General features: G+C 48.0%; 1 protein-coding gene across 1 annotated transcript in view; it reads left to right on the forward strand.

Annotated features, from left to right (window-relative positions):
• Positions 1–14,270, forward strand: part of LOC117730908 (cadherin-4-like) — a 172,199-nt gene that overhangs the window by 99,775 nt on the left and 58,154 nt on the right. The window contains 2 exon segments of the mRNA XM_034532971.1: positions 3,428–3,654; positions 9,089–9,271. Of these exon segments, the coding sequence (XP_034388862.1) occupies positions 3,428–3,654; positions 9,089–9,271 (410 nt within the window).

Below are 14,270 nucleotides of genomic sequence, written 5' to 3' on the forward strand. Positions count from 1 at the left end.
AAGCGTCTCTCTCTCTCTCTCTCTCTCTCTCCCCTCACGCCTGGGTATGTGTGTGTGTGTGTGTGTGTGTGTGTGTGTGTGTGCAGAGGACTCGGCGGGTGGTCGGCGGTCACGGCTGCTTGGCCGCTCTGTTTTTAGCCGTGCGCGCTCTGTTGGACCGCGTGTTCTCCTCCATGCGCGTCTAGAGAAGAGCAGCCGAGCAGAATGACACCGGCCTCAGCGGCCTGCCAAACACCGCCGCGGATGGCAGGACACACTAACATATACACAACACACTCTGGCACACACAGACCCACACACACACACGCACACACACTCAGGAGGATGCACACACTCACGCAAACTTAGGCAGGGACACAACGGCGTACGACACACACACACACGCACTTTTAGGCTACAAAATAGAACAAATTAATGCAAACACACACACACACACACGCACAATGAAGCTGGTGGTTTAAGACACACACACACACACACACGTGGACGCAGTCAGAGACGAAGAAGGCCACTGACGCCAGAGCTCTCCGAGTCAGGACATCCCATAACCAGCGAGGCCCCGCCCCTCCTCGATCACTGCCGGCTGATTATGAAAACATCGTTCATATTTGCGCACAGAAGCCACACAAAGTGTGAAGATCACGTGTGCAGCGCTGCAGTCCAGATGAGCCGACCGGTGGCGGCATTGATTGAACATAGCAGTAAAATATGGATGTGATTATGAATTGATGAAGGACCGCGGGGCCCGGCCTTACTTTGTTCATTTAAAGTTGAATTTCCCGCACACGGGCGCGCCGTAGTTCGCTAAGTGCGACGTGACAAAACAAATAACGAGGATTGCATCAAATAAGCGCATATTAGTTATCAACGTGTTTGTGTTCATTCAGCGCCTCCGTTTCCATCACGATGAGGCGGCGATGAATAATCTGGACCTCTTGTCTCAAAACAAAGGATTCTTTTTTTTTCTTTTTTTGGGGATTTGGCAGAGAAAATTGTTCCAATTACTGTTTTATTTTCTATTTTTTTTCAGTTTTGCCTCCATCTTTCTCTTTTTTTTCCTGTGTGCTGCAGTATCTGCATCTCCCGTCTTTTCTCCTTTATTCTGCCATCTCGCTCTCTCTCTCTCACACACACACGCACACACAGACACACACACACGCACACACACACAGACACACGCACACACACACAGACACACGCACACACACACACACACACACACGCGCACACACACACGCACATACACACACGCACACACACACACTCACACGGTTCCTCTATCAGTATCTCGTGTCGCCGTTGTTTCTCTGCCCGCTTTCATCTCCATTTAACGGCGTGGCAGATCAGATCCCAACCACCGGATTTGATTGCGCTTTGTGTTCGGGATTATTTAATGAATATCAACGCATTTATGAATATTGTTCACACCGAGTCGACGTGTTTGGGGGATCGGGGTCGTGGACCCGCCCACATACCCCCCTCGCGGGCTACAAACCGATGGCCGGTGGATGGATGGTAAGCTGCGAGGTGGCCCGGTGGCCTGGTGCCCGAGCAGGAAATCAAACTCTTCCCTCACGGCCCACATGTGTGTGTTGCCATGCCAACTGGCACCAACCGCAGCGCGCGGGGCAACGGGCAGAGCCACGGAGACCTCGGGGGCTTTTAATGTAGAATTAACATCCAAAATGATATATGCGCCAGCTGAGGACAGACATCCTCCAACTAGCTGCGTTTTTGAATTGACTCCCACACACACACACACACTCCCACACACACACACACACACACTTTGCAGTGCGCGCTCGTGTCCTTAAGCTTCTCCCAGCTGCACCGCAAGAGACCTGTCTAAGTGACAACAATTAGCCCGCTCAGTTCAAGTTAATTGAAGTCATTTACATAATACATGCCTGCCATCACAATTCATCTGTGGGACAATTCAAGCAGGTCTGCGTCATATTGTCATAACCTGATGTTAGATTACCCCCCGACCCCCCCCCCACACACACACACACACACACACACCAGGCTTGATAAATGATCCCCAAAGTCACTTAACACAGAGCACATCACTCACATAAGGATTGTTATTCGCCAACATGGACAGATGCACACGTTGTCCACCGTGTGTTTAACGTCCGTCCCGTTATGCATGCGATTACTCCGAGAGGTCGAAAAACAAACTGCCCAGCAGGCTTTATCAGCCTGTTGTTTTGGGAGATGATTTTTTATTTTTTTGACAGGAAGCCGGCCGATAAATTAAATAGATGGCTTTGATATAAAAACATTTTTAAAAAAGAAGCTTGCTGTGCAGAATTATTCACGCTGGATTTTTTCTTTTTTGTGGGGGGGGAGGGGGAATCACGCCGCCGCGGCTCATGCTCAGACGATCTGTTCCCCTGGGTGATTTATGAAATCAATTTGTCTCGTTATCAGCAGCGAGCGCTTGTGAGATAGCGTCATTCAGAGCACATGCTTTTCAACTTGGGGGTTTGAGGCAGACGGGACACACACACACACACACACACACACACACATAATAGACACGTTGAAAGCAACAAATCAAGTCATTCACGCCGTTGCATCATGGGATGATGATGCATTGAGTGATGATTAAATTTGGCGACGAAATGAAAGGATTTTTCCAAACAGTGGCGTCTGAGGCGGTTGGTTTTCTCCCGTGTTGTGTGCGGTGTAACGGCATATTCATGTCAGCTGTCACTGGAGAGTCCGCGCTGATGCACTCTGCAGCCGAACACCATCTCCCTGCTTGTTCCTCCGTGACCCCTTTTGCTCATGGGGGGGGGGGGCAGTCCTCATACCGCTCATGCGGACCGACATCGTGCATCGCTCTGGAAACAGGAAAACAGGATTAGAAGTTTGTGTTGGGCGTCCTCCCTGGCGGCTCCTTTTCTTTTGTCTCAGTCGAGCAGAAGCCTGCGCAGGCGGCAAAGCAGGCAGCAAAGCAGGCAGCAAATCAGGCAGAAAAGCAGGCAGCAAATCAGGCAGAAAAGCAGGCAGCAAAGCAGGCGGCAAAGCAGGCGGCAATGCAGGCAGAAAATCAGGCAGCAAAGCAGGCAGAAAATCAGGCACCGCAGTCGGCCTAATTCTCTTCCCCTTGGAGAAGCTGAGGGAAAGGCTGTTTCAACATAGCTATCCGTCTACTTTGGGAAAAGACTGCTATGTAAGCGAATTAGGTTGCACACACACACACGCACACACACACGCACACACACACACACACACACACACACACACCCCTTGTATCACACTTCTGTTTGTTTTTGACGTCAAAGTTGGGACTCAAAGGTCGCGATGGATGCAGGTTCATTTCAAAACGTGCCGGATGCGCCGAAGGATTTGTAAAAAGTAAATCTCACTATGCTTCTCTTTAATTCCGTTTCCCCCCCCCCCCCATCTGTCTCTGCAGTGAAGTTCGAGGACTGCCAGCGCAGCAGAGAGCTGGGTTTCGTCAGCAGCGACCCCAACTACAGCGTGAGGCCCGACGGGTCGGTTTACGCCGAGCAGGAGCTGGCCAACCTGTCGGAGCCCGTCCAGTTCATGGTGACGGCCCGGGGGCTCCGCGACGCCCACATCTGGGAGACCACCGTGAAGCTGGCCCTGGCCGGACACCCTCATCCGTTGGCCCTGACGAAGGTAAACGAGGGAGAACCAGTTGGCGGTTCAGCGTGTTGCCCAAGGGCACTTTAACATGTAGACTGCAGGGACCCGGGAATCGAACCACCGACCGTCTTGATTAGCGGACGACCATTGGAAACCTAATAGTGCCGTAGTGGGAACGCGAGTATTCATGTGTCTCGTGAAAAAAAGAGGGTGCAGAAGTTAGAAGATATCACAACGTCTCGGATGCATTTAATTAGTATTTATATAGAGTATAAAAATCAGTGTCTGCCTAATCAGTCAACAAATGGCGCTGACGGATCTTTGCTTTAGACATTTTCAGCTCGAGTTACTCGCGAGTGTTTGAAAGCTCAAACCTAATTATGTTTGATCAAAATATTCTTAAAGGATTTAGATTCGATAAGAGGATTTTGAAACTGGATTTAGGTGAAATTAAATGCTATCGAAGCCCGACCACCGGGTTTCTTGTCTGATTAGATGTGTACGCCTCGTTATTTGGAGAAAGTGTGAACCAGCTTCCTCCTGAAGGAGAGTTTTGTCCTTGACCAGTGTGGCATGAAAACCTGAACCGTTAACTTTAACCGTTAACCGCTTTCCATAAGTCTTCCTTTGAGCATGTCGGAACAGCGTGCCTCTCTCTGGAGTCACCATCTAAGGCGTCATTACACGAGCGTGCACGGCAGTTACGATGCAGGGCTTTCTTTGCATGTGACGGCCGGCGTTACCGACTTCCACCACCGGGCTGCTGCGTTCTCATGTTTTCTAATCGTGAAAAAAATAAAAAAAATAAAAAAGCCAGAGACTCTTGGAGCAAAAGCAATTGCCGAGTGGGGGATTAAAATGCTGGACACTCCTGGCGGTGCAATCATGGAGACCTGACATTGATTGAGCTAATGTTCCACTCTGGCGTAGTCTGCGATGGACCCGGGCGTATATATCAATGTTCCCACGTCATGGAGCTGGAGAAAGATTTAATACTCGGGGTAAAAAAATTAAATAAAAATGCGTTTACACGTACGGTGGCGGCTCGCATTCCTTCACGGACGGTGTTGACATGCGTCGGCGTCACGGTTATTTCCTCACGTGCTATAAATGATATAATAATATTATATAATTTGGAACTCGCACCGAGTGAGAGTTCCAAATCTCCCGGTACGCCCCCAAGGAGGAATAATAAAACAAAAAACTGAATACCTTTTTCATTAGGAGCTTAGTCATTAAAAATGTAATTATTAAAATATAGTATGTGCTACAGGATAATGTGAGACAGGAACACGGGTGAAGGAATGCCTATTAAGATACCAAAAATACACTTTGGTTCGGTGGTTCATTCTCATTTCGCTGCTGCTGTGTTACACGGTGGAACACTTGTCCGATACTACCGTTCCTCATGGAGCCACATTATTAAAACTGCATGACATTCCAGGGATTGAGTGAAACATTGAGTGACAACCTCCACGAGGCTGAAAAAATCTCCCTTTTAAACAGTTTGTCCTCACTTGACATCGACTATTTATGACTTATGGCTGGAGTAAAAGCAGAAAGTCTGGTTTGAGTCTGCGAGCCGCTCCTGCAGTACGATCCAGAGAAGAGAAAAACACCAATAGTGAAGACATGAATACAAGATTGTTACGCCAAAGCACTATAAAATAACTTATGGCACCGCAGTGTGCAGAACTTTAACATCGTCCTTTTTGCAGGTAGCTTGTCTGGAACCAAAGCTTTGGACAAATTAATACGTAGAGCAGATATTGGGGCCAGAGAAAAAGGTCAGGGCACCAAGGTCGTTGCGATCCTTCCCCTCATTTCCAAGACCTTTCACTCAGATGTGGCGAGGAGACACGTTGCTGGAGCGGAAGCACGAGTTTCCTGGTCGGTTTGTTGTACGGAAACCGTACGTTTAAGATTTCCAATGTCGCCAATAATGCTTTCCCATCCTGTTGTCACACGCTTATGATGACAATCTGAGCAGCCAGTCGATCAGAGGCACAAACAAAACAAAAAACAACAACAACAAAAACATTACATTGACGCTGCTCACTTGTCCTCGCAGTTCATTTTGTGGCTGCTGGTTTTGCGGCGTTCGGGACAATTTCCAAAATTGTTGTTCCCCCATTAGACACAAAAGACACGGGGAAAATAGAGTCGGAAAAATACCGACGTTAGTTGGGGAACTGAAGTGTGGCCAATTTTCCCCTTTTTTCTAGTTGGGTAAACACACACAGAGGTAAGTAGTCGTTATCTGAGCCCATCTCTTTGTTCTATTCATTTTCGGGGGAATAATCGCATCACCTCCTACAGGAACACCGCCGCTGTCTCCGCACGGCGGGTATAAACAACTCCGGATATCCTCCTCGTCCTCTCGACGCTGATTAAAAGACAGGCAGACTCAAACACCGGCTCCTTTTTTGGGTAGCGACACTTCTCAGTTGAATTGGCTTCGGGGAAAAAAAAAAACGCAGCGCGGCTCGTTCCTCTCGCCTGCACCGGTTTAGTTTTTTAATAACTCGGCTTAGTTTCCTCACCGTGCTGTTTTGGGTGCGGTTAAAAAAAAATGGTGCCCGGCGGTCAAGCGGCGGATTTTAGTGTATCGTTTCGTGACCCGAGACCCCCCACCCCCACCCGACCCCCCTGAGCATCTGTGTACTCAGGCTATCGCAGCTCACGTGGGTCGGGCCTCTCGTCGATTTCATGGCACGTTGGTTTGACTTCTCCACCGGCTTAGAGCTCATCAGTTATGCACCGCTGGATCTGGACCGGTTTTTAGTGCTTATTTGATTTGCATTTTTTCTTCTATTTTTTTCGCACTCTCCCCAGACCAGGCCTCACCTGTTCGAGGTAGATTACAGAGAGGTGCCCGGCAGCCGGGTGGAACGTAGGACTCTGGGGTCCACCGGTTCGATGCAAAGCAAGACGTGGCGTGGGGTCGCATGGATGCGCTTTTGCCGTGCGCTTTAACTTTGTGATTATAGCCTGATTATGTTGACGATCCACACCGGAAGGCAAAATAGCAGCTGTGAGAATTTCACTCTTTTTTTGTTTTTTTTGTTTTTTACACAACGTTAGCTTTAAATGTTATTTCTCTTCAATTTAGTTTCTGAGAAAAAAAGAACTCACGGGAGAACATTCTCCCGACTGAAGACGAGCACTGTGATCTCTCTTCTTCTTCTCCTTCTTCTTCTTTTGTTGTATCGTAGCGAAACCAGCAAAGGGAACCGCAACGACATAAAAAAACAAAACATCTGAAGACCTGAATAATATGTTTTCAGAGCCACCGCGGTGAACAGAGAATTGGCAAATGAGCACACGCAACTCTTATTGTATTGTTTCCGCCTGTTTGTCAGGCTGATAACCTCCAGATGTCGGCTCCAGGGCTCGGGGGCTGCCGGCCTGAAGAATGGCCCCGGCGATGTGCAGCCTTCCTGGGAGCAGGGAGCTGCCAGCTGGCCCTGCCTGCCTCTGGGTTGCAGGATGCCCCCGCGGGGCCCTTCAGGGACACACTCACTGACTCCTGGTCATGTGCTCAAGCACAGACACTCTCTGGGTCACGCACACGGACCGATACACCCGCACATATGCCCGTGCGTCATTTCCACGCATTTCTACATGTGCGGTCGTGCCTGCGTCGAGGTGATTTCCCACGTGTGCACACGCGGGCGTGCATGGCTGAACACGCGACACATGCACAATAACATTTTTAAACTTTCTTTCCTTTGTACTCCTTTGTGTCACAATACCAACAGCCTGTCATCGGCCGTGCTGAAAGTGACAGTCGCTACGCCGATATCATCCACAAGCAGACTCACAACAAAAGGACGTCTCCCTTTCATCGTCTGTCTCCCTTCCCGACTTCTGCTCTCCAAAGGAATGCCGGGACCCCCGACCAATCGGATGCTTTGACCTCGTTATATATATCGCCGCGCCCCAATGGGCCGCCGGTACGTCGGCGGGCTGATTGGTCGTTGTGTTTCCCTGCCGATAAGGACTCGATCGCGAGGTGGAGCAGCTATCATATGTGTCGTAGCTGTCCCTCTGCGTTGACATGGAGACGGTCCTGATGACACAGAGAGCGTCTGGTTGCATGATCGTGATCTTTGTTGACTCCCTTGTTTGTTTCAAAATGATCATCTGCAAATAGACACACGGCCACAGAAACACACACACTCACAGAAAACCACACACACACGCGCGCATTCACAGACGTAGACTAATTCCACCTGCCGTCCATGGAGGCTGGGTTGGCAGCATCCCTGCCTCCCCCATGCCAGTTGGTACCTGCGAGTGTTTTGGATGAGTGGAGCCGGAACGAGAGTTATCTTATCTGGGAAACACATCTGGTCCCTCCTCGTTCCTCTTTCTGTCCTCCAACCATCCGCTTGGTCGGCCCCCATCTACCCCCCCCCCCCCCCCCCCCCCCAAACACTCCGGAGGTCCGCGCCGAGCTGGCGGTCCAATCCTCTGAGCCGCCAAACGTGTTGAAGAGTTCACACAAAAAGATGAAGAAAAAAATAAATAGACACAGCGTTTGCTCAGGTGCGGCTTACAGTCACAGGCGCAAAGCAGGTGCATATTGATATGATGAACCGGCGCCCCCCGTGTTTGGCGCGTGCGACTGCGTCGGGTGTATTCCAGGTGCGGATGAGCGGGAGGATTTCCACTGTGCTTCAGGTGACAGTGACACAATGCCAGTGTGTGTGAGCGCATGTGTGTGTGTGTGTGTGTGTGTGTGCACACACAGGGCCCAGAGACAACAATAGGATTAGGTGGATTACAGCAATACAACCATTTTACACAGGAGGACACCATAGAGGATTGGGTAAAAAAAACCACTCCATCTTTTAGACACCCTTCTAACCCTCGTCTCAGCAACACAATCTCCTCTCTGCAGCTGTAGCTGGAGGGAGTCATCGCGCAGGGTTGTATATACTCCCATACATTCCTTCAAAGGCGTTGCCCATAATACCGCGCGTGTGATGCTCCCCTCGTGGTTGCGCTGGTATTTCATCAACACCTGTTTTATCTGATGACAGGCTTCTGTCGGGGCGAGAGTGTCACATTGTTTTCTGTCTTCAGCAGGAACAGAGAGTACAGAGACGGGCGGGAATAATGGCGCATGCTTTTAAAAAAAAAAAAAAAAATGCACCTGGCGGAGTGTGTCTCGCCAAAGGCCTCATGAAATGTGATGCAGCAGTATTTTTGGGGGGGGGGTAACATATAAATATATGTATATATTTTCTTGTGTCTGTCGCTCTGTCACTCCCCCAAAATGGGGGTTATTGTCAGCGTGACACACCCAGCATTTTAGTTTCACTCTCTAGATTCATCTCCCAACCTGTCGTCGGGAAGAAAAATAGCATTCGTCAAACGGCGGCGACGCGCAAAAGTTATTCGATGCAAGACGCGGCGTGATGACATATTTGCCTTTTTTTTCTGCTTTTTTTTTTCCCAGGGTGGCATTGAAGAAATGCTGTCAAGAGCCTGGGACTCCCAGCCCAGAGTGATCAAGTTCCCTCGAAGACATCTGAGGGGCTCCTCTGCCAACGGGCTGAGGCGACAGAAGAGAGACTGGGTCATCCCGCCCATCAACGTGCCTGAGAACTCCCGAGGACCCTTCCCTCACATGCTCGTCAGAGTGAGTGACGTGTTTACGTGTTTCAGATGTGGAAATGTCGCCGGTGTGCCGCGGAACTTTTTACTTATTTCTCGTCTTTGCAGAGAAAAAGCAATGAAAGAGGCGGTGGGGACGAGCCATGTATTCTTTTTCTTCTTCTTTTTCTTCTTCTTCTTCTTCTTCTTCTTCTTCTTCTTCTTCTGCTTCTTCTTCTTCTTCTTCTTCTTCTTCTTCTTCTTCTTCTTCTTCTTCCATGCATCCAGAAGAGAGAGCGGCGAATATGGAGTTAACACCTCTCGCAATCACCATGAGGCCTCCAGACACAACATTCTGCTGTTTTCTATCAAGCACACCCAGCAGGCTAAACAGCGCAGCTCTTGTCTCCGATTTAAGTCGTGATGCCAGGTGATTTGTCCGCTGCGCCTCTGGGCGCCCGCAGACAGGCACAAGGAAAACAATAATCGTTGCTCGGGAAGAAAAAAAAACACACAAATATGCACTTTGTGAGGAATAGATCTGAGGATTACTCAGGAGTATTCTCCTCCACCTATTAATATAGCCGGTGAACTATTTCCTCCCATCGCAGTGTGTCTCTTTGTAGACGACGGCGATTGCGACGCGCTTATTGCGCCGAGGGTTTTTGGAGATGGACGTTCGTTAAAGGGTTTTGCTTTTAAACATCGACCTATTTTTTTAGGTTTCTGCTGGAAATAATGCACCCAAACTAAAAAGGGTGTATCTTTGCAACCACAAAGGCTATTTGAATAATGTTGGTGTTATAATAAAGGCAACCCATGTGAGCTTTTGTTCAGATGTGTACATATTAGTATATATGTTACTGGTTAAGAGTAAATGAAGATGAAACACAGCAAAAATAGACGTTTCAGGTTCGCCTAGGAAAAAAAAAAGCGCTTTCAGGATGATTATCTCTTGGAAGGATGCAGAGCAAAGGTCTAAAACCACCCAGAACATAGAACAATATGTGAACAGTCTCTCTGCAAAGTTTGACTTTGAAAAAGTGAAGCAGAACAAAGTTAGAGAGGTTTTAGTACAGATAAATTAGGCCAAATGGGCATTTGGGCACCATATGTGCAATTTGAATTTTCTCATGTACCAAACCATATATTTCACTTGTATATTACTTATGGTGTTCAATACATCCAAATACAGAAGTCTTTGGCTTTTTTCTAATCAACCAAGGTAAGCAGCATTTGCTGACTGTAAAGTTTAACCATAATGTGTACATTTCGCCCCAATTGGGGGGCAAGGTTTATAGAAGGTCAAGCATTTATTTGGCAACAAATGAGGCAGCTTTTTAATGTGCGGATGCTAATGATTGTGCACAATTACTTTTTTCCAGGGGGCGTGCTTTGTCGCATTGCTGCGATAAAGTTGAGTAGAGTTTTGTCCTTGACCAGTGTGGCATGAAAACTTACTGGTGGTAAAATGACTCCTTTATTTTCTTCCTTTGGGTTAAAGTACATTAATTAAAACTGGTAAACTATCACCACCGTAAGAGCTTTAGCCTCATACGGGTCCATTAAACTATTACACTTTCTTAAATATGTAATTACACTTTCTTAAATGTGTAATTACACTTTCTTAAATGTATAAATGCGCATCCGTCCGTAACGAGATCCGTAGCCGTCAAGTTCGCATTCAAACGTAAAACATATCTGCTTAACTTTTCAAAATAATAGTCAGATTTATCTATTAGAGAGAAAGTAGCATAAAGCCTGTCTACATTCTTCAAACAATACAATATCATCTAGGCATACGTCAAAAAACAATAAAGCAAATACAAAGGAGGCAATCAACCCACAACTTTAAACCTTGCATGGGATTATTTACAACCAGAACACAACTACTTAAAATCTTAAATCTACATTCAAATATATGAGATTTAAAAATGTTTTTAATTTGTTCTCAGAGATGAGATATGCGTCTTAACCTCCCGTCCACTGGGAGCCAGATGCATGAGAAACGTGCATACATATTTCTAAAGCCGTGCACGAGCATGGATCTCAACAGGGATTTAGTTCATGACGTTTAAACAGAGGGGAGAGTACCAAAGCAGAATAAATGTAAGAAGAAGAATACAATTGTGCACGCAACAGCCTTTAAGTGGAACATATATAATAGGTACTTGACAACGATAATTATATTAGATTTGGTCTCCCATCTTTTTCCATTTGTCCACCTTATCACACGGAGCTGTAGGACCGGTCTGACGTATGTCGTGGTACGTGGAGCCCATATTCTGGCAACACACTCCTTAAATGACTTCCAGTGCCATGGTAACCATGGTTTCTATGCGTACGCGTCGCTGGTACATCTGCTTCCAGGACACAGAAGGATTTCCTTCTTCCCTGCAGCTCAGCTAACAAATTCATCGTTCTCACAATAAAAACTAGAAAAAGTTGAAGGGAGCATGTGTGTGCAACACGAGTTCTTAACTACAACCAGCGGATCACAACGAATACTAGAAATAAGGAATGTCTGAAGCTTCCCGTGGAGGCGGCATCCTCTCGGCTCTGGTGCTGCTCCTCTAAACTCTCGATGCCTCTTATCAGACACCCAGACAGACGTGCAGCTTTCTGCTGGCGGTTCTGACACACACACACACACACACACACACACACATATATATATATATATATACTGTGTGTATATATACACACACACACATACACACAAAGTCCCTTACGCCCATTTGTACAGCGAGGTTTACACTCCCGGATTACGGCAATCGCCTTTCACCAGTGTGTCGGCAAGAGGGCAGATTTTCCGCCAAAAGCACGGAAACGCTCACTCTCACACAAAACACACACAACACACAAAACACACACAACACAGACAACACACGCAGCAGGGCCGCACGGTGTCGGGGGGGGGGCACCTAATTGTGCTTCCCCGCCTGGAGAAATGGACCCTCTTTTATCCCCTTTTCACATGTCGGGTGTCAGATGGATGGATTAGACCCTCAGGGGGAGGGTGGCTTCCTTTGTGTGTGTGTGTGTGTGTGTGTGTGTGGCCCTGCGAGGGTGACTCGCTGTGTGTGTGTGTGTGTGTGATGGGACGTCTCGAAAGCTCGCCTCCAGCTATACACGCATGTGAACACGGCGTAGTGCACCACATGCGGCGCGTGGCTCACGCTGTCCTCGACACGAGCGAGGAGCGAGCCGCTGGATGTTCTCGCTTCATCTCGCCGGTCTCGGAAGTGGCCGAAGAACCGCCTTCGGAAGCCCACGCACTGGACTTCAGGACTCTTGTGGTTCCCCTCACATGTGCTATTAACCCGTCACGTGACGCGCCCAAAGAGGTGCCCGCTTATACAGCCCCTCTGACGAGAGGCTCTGATGTCATCAATCCCAGGCGAATCCAATTCCAGGCGCAAAAGAAAAAGCACTCGCTGATGTAATTACGCACAATAATTCATACCATCACAAAGCCGTCATCTCTTCCTTCATGGTCCATTGGCGTTATGTAATATTTATGGCGCCATTGAGGTTATATTCCACTGCATGCTGACGTTACCACCACCGCCACCATCATCATCATCACCATCATCATCATCATCATCATCATCATCACAGCTCTTATTGCTCAGATGGCAATATTCTGTTTATGCTTCTGAAAGCTATTTTCACTTCCATGAAACAAAGAAAAAACGCCCTCTCTCTCTCTCTCTCTCTCTCTCTCTCTCTCCCTCCCTCTCCCTCTCCCTCTCCCTCTCTCCAGTGTAAAAGAGCGCCATTCCAGTGGCGGCCATTTCCCCTTTTGACGTGCAGTTCAGTCATGACGAACCACAAGCGGTGCAGCTTTGATGCCATTGATTTACCATTGTGCTCAAATGCAATATGCTTCCGAGCTTTCGCTGTCAAATTATTTGACGTGACAGATGCGAGTGCGGCGGAAATGGAGAGATTGGAAAAAAACAGGCAGAGTTAAACGGGGAGCGAGGTGGACGGCTCCTTTTGGAAAGAACTGGAGAAGCAGAAGAGGGGCGCGAGAGGGAAATGGGAGAAAGGCTGCGATTGTGGGGGGGGGAAGAGAGAAAGTCTTTCGACGGGTGCTGTAAATCTGCAGGGCGAGCGAGGCCAACATTAGTTTCAGGCCATTTGTGGCATTCTCATCTCGACCGTCTCCTGCAGCACCGACACCGGGGCCAATGGGGCCCGACCGATGGAGAGCAGTGTGAACATGGCGAGGGGAGGAGGCCAAATGCACACAGAGAGACTCACAAATGCAAATGCAAAGATTCACAAATGCGCGCAGAAGGATTCACAAATACAATTCGTACGCCTCTCCTTTAACCGGCTCCCTCTCTCTCTCTCTCTCTCTCTCTGACCCGCCGTTCGGACAAGGAAACAAACGGCGTGAGCTGGAAAATAATTGAGCACATTTTGGACATTCATTTAATAATCATGTGAGGGAAAGAAACAGGCTTTCTGTTTTTCTCTATTCCCCTCTGCAGGACTAAATGTCCTTTCCTAAATGAAGCTGTAATGAGATCTGTAATACACACAGTCCTCGTCATGCATTCACATTCTTGCAGAAGAACGCAGGTCTTCAGGTGAATAGGTGAACCGGCCTATTAAAATGCATCTCAGCAGGATTTTGGTTCACCTCATTATTTTTTGAATAGCCCATTACGCCGGTGCTCATGGGTAATATAATACGGCACGGCGTAGTGCCGAATGTGCCACAGCCAGAATGACTGGGGGCTCCTCATTTAGACGGATTTCATCAAAACAGAACCGAAGCACACAAACAAACAAAAACAAAAACAAAACCGCACAACTCGCCACTCGAGTTAACTTTCGCAGGAAGAAAACTTTACACGCGCGGGAGGAAACGTCTGCCTTTTTGTTATTGTTATTTTATTTGGTTTACTCGGCTATACATATATATATATATATATATATGTGTGTGTGTGTGTGTGTGTGTGTGTGTGTGTGTGTGTGTGTCAGCTCAGGGATATTGAAACGTCTGCACCGCTGTTTGCTCAGAACCCCAA

The sequence above is a fragment of the Cyclopterus lumpus genome, chromosome 5, assembly GCF_009769545.1.
Source record: "Cyclopterus lumpus isolate fCycLum1 chromosome 5, fCycLum1.pri, whole genome shotgun sequence".
Classification (NCBI taxonomy): Eukaryota; Metazoa; Chordata; class Actinopteri; order Perciformes; family Cyclopteridae; genus Cyclopterus; species Cyclopterus lumpus.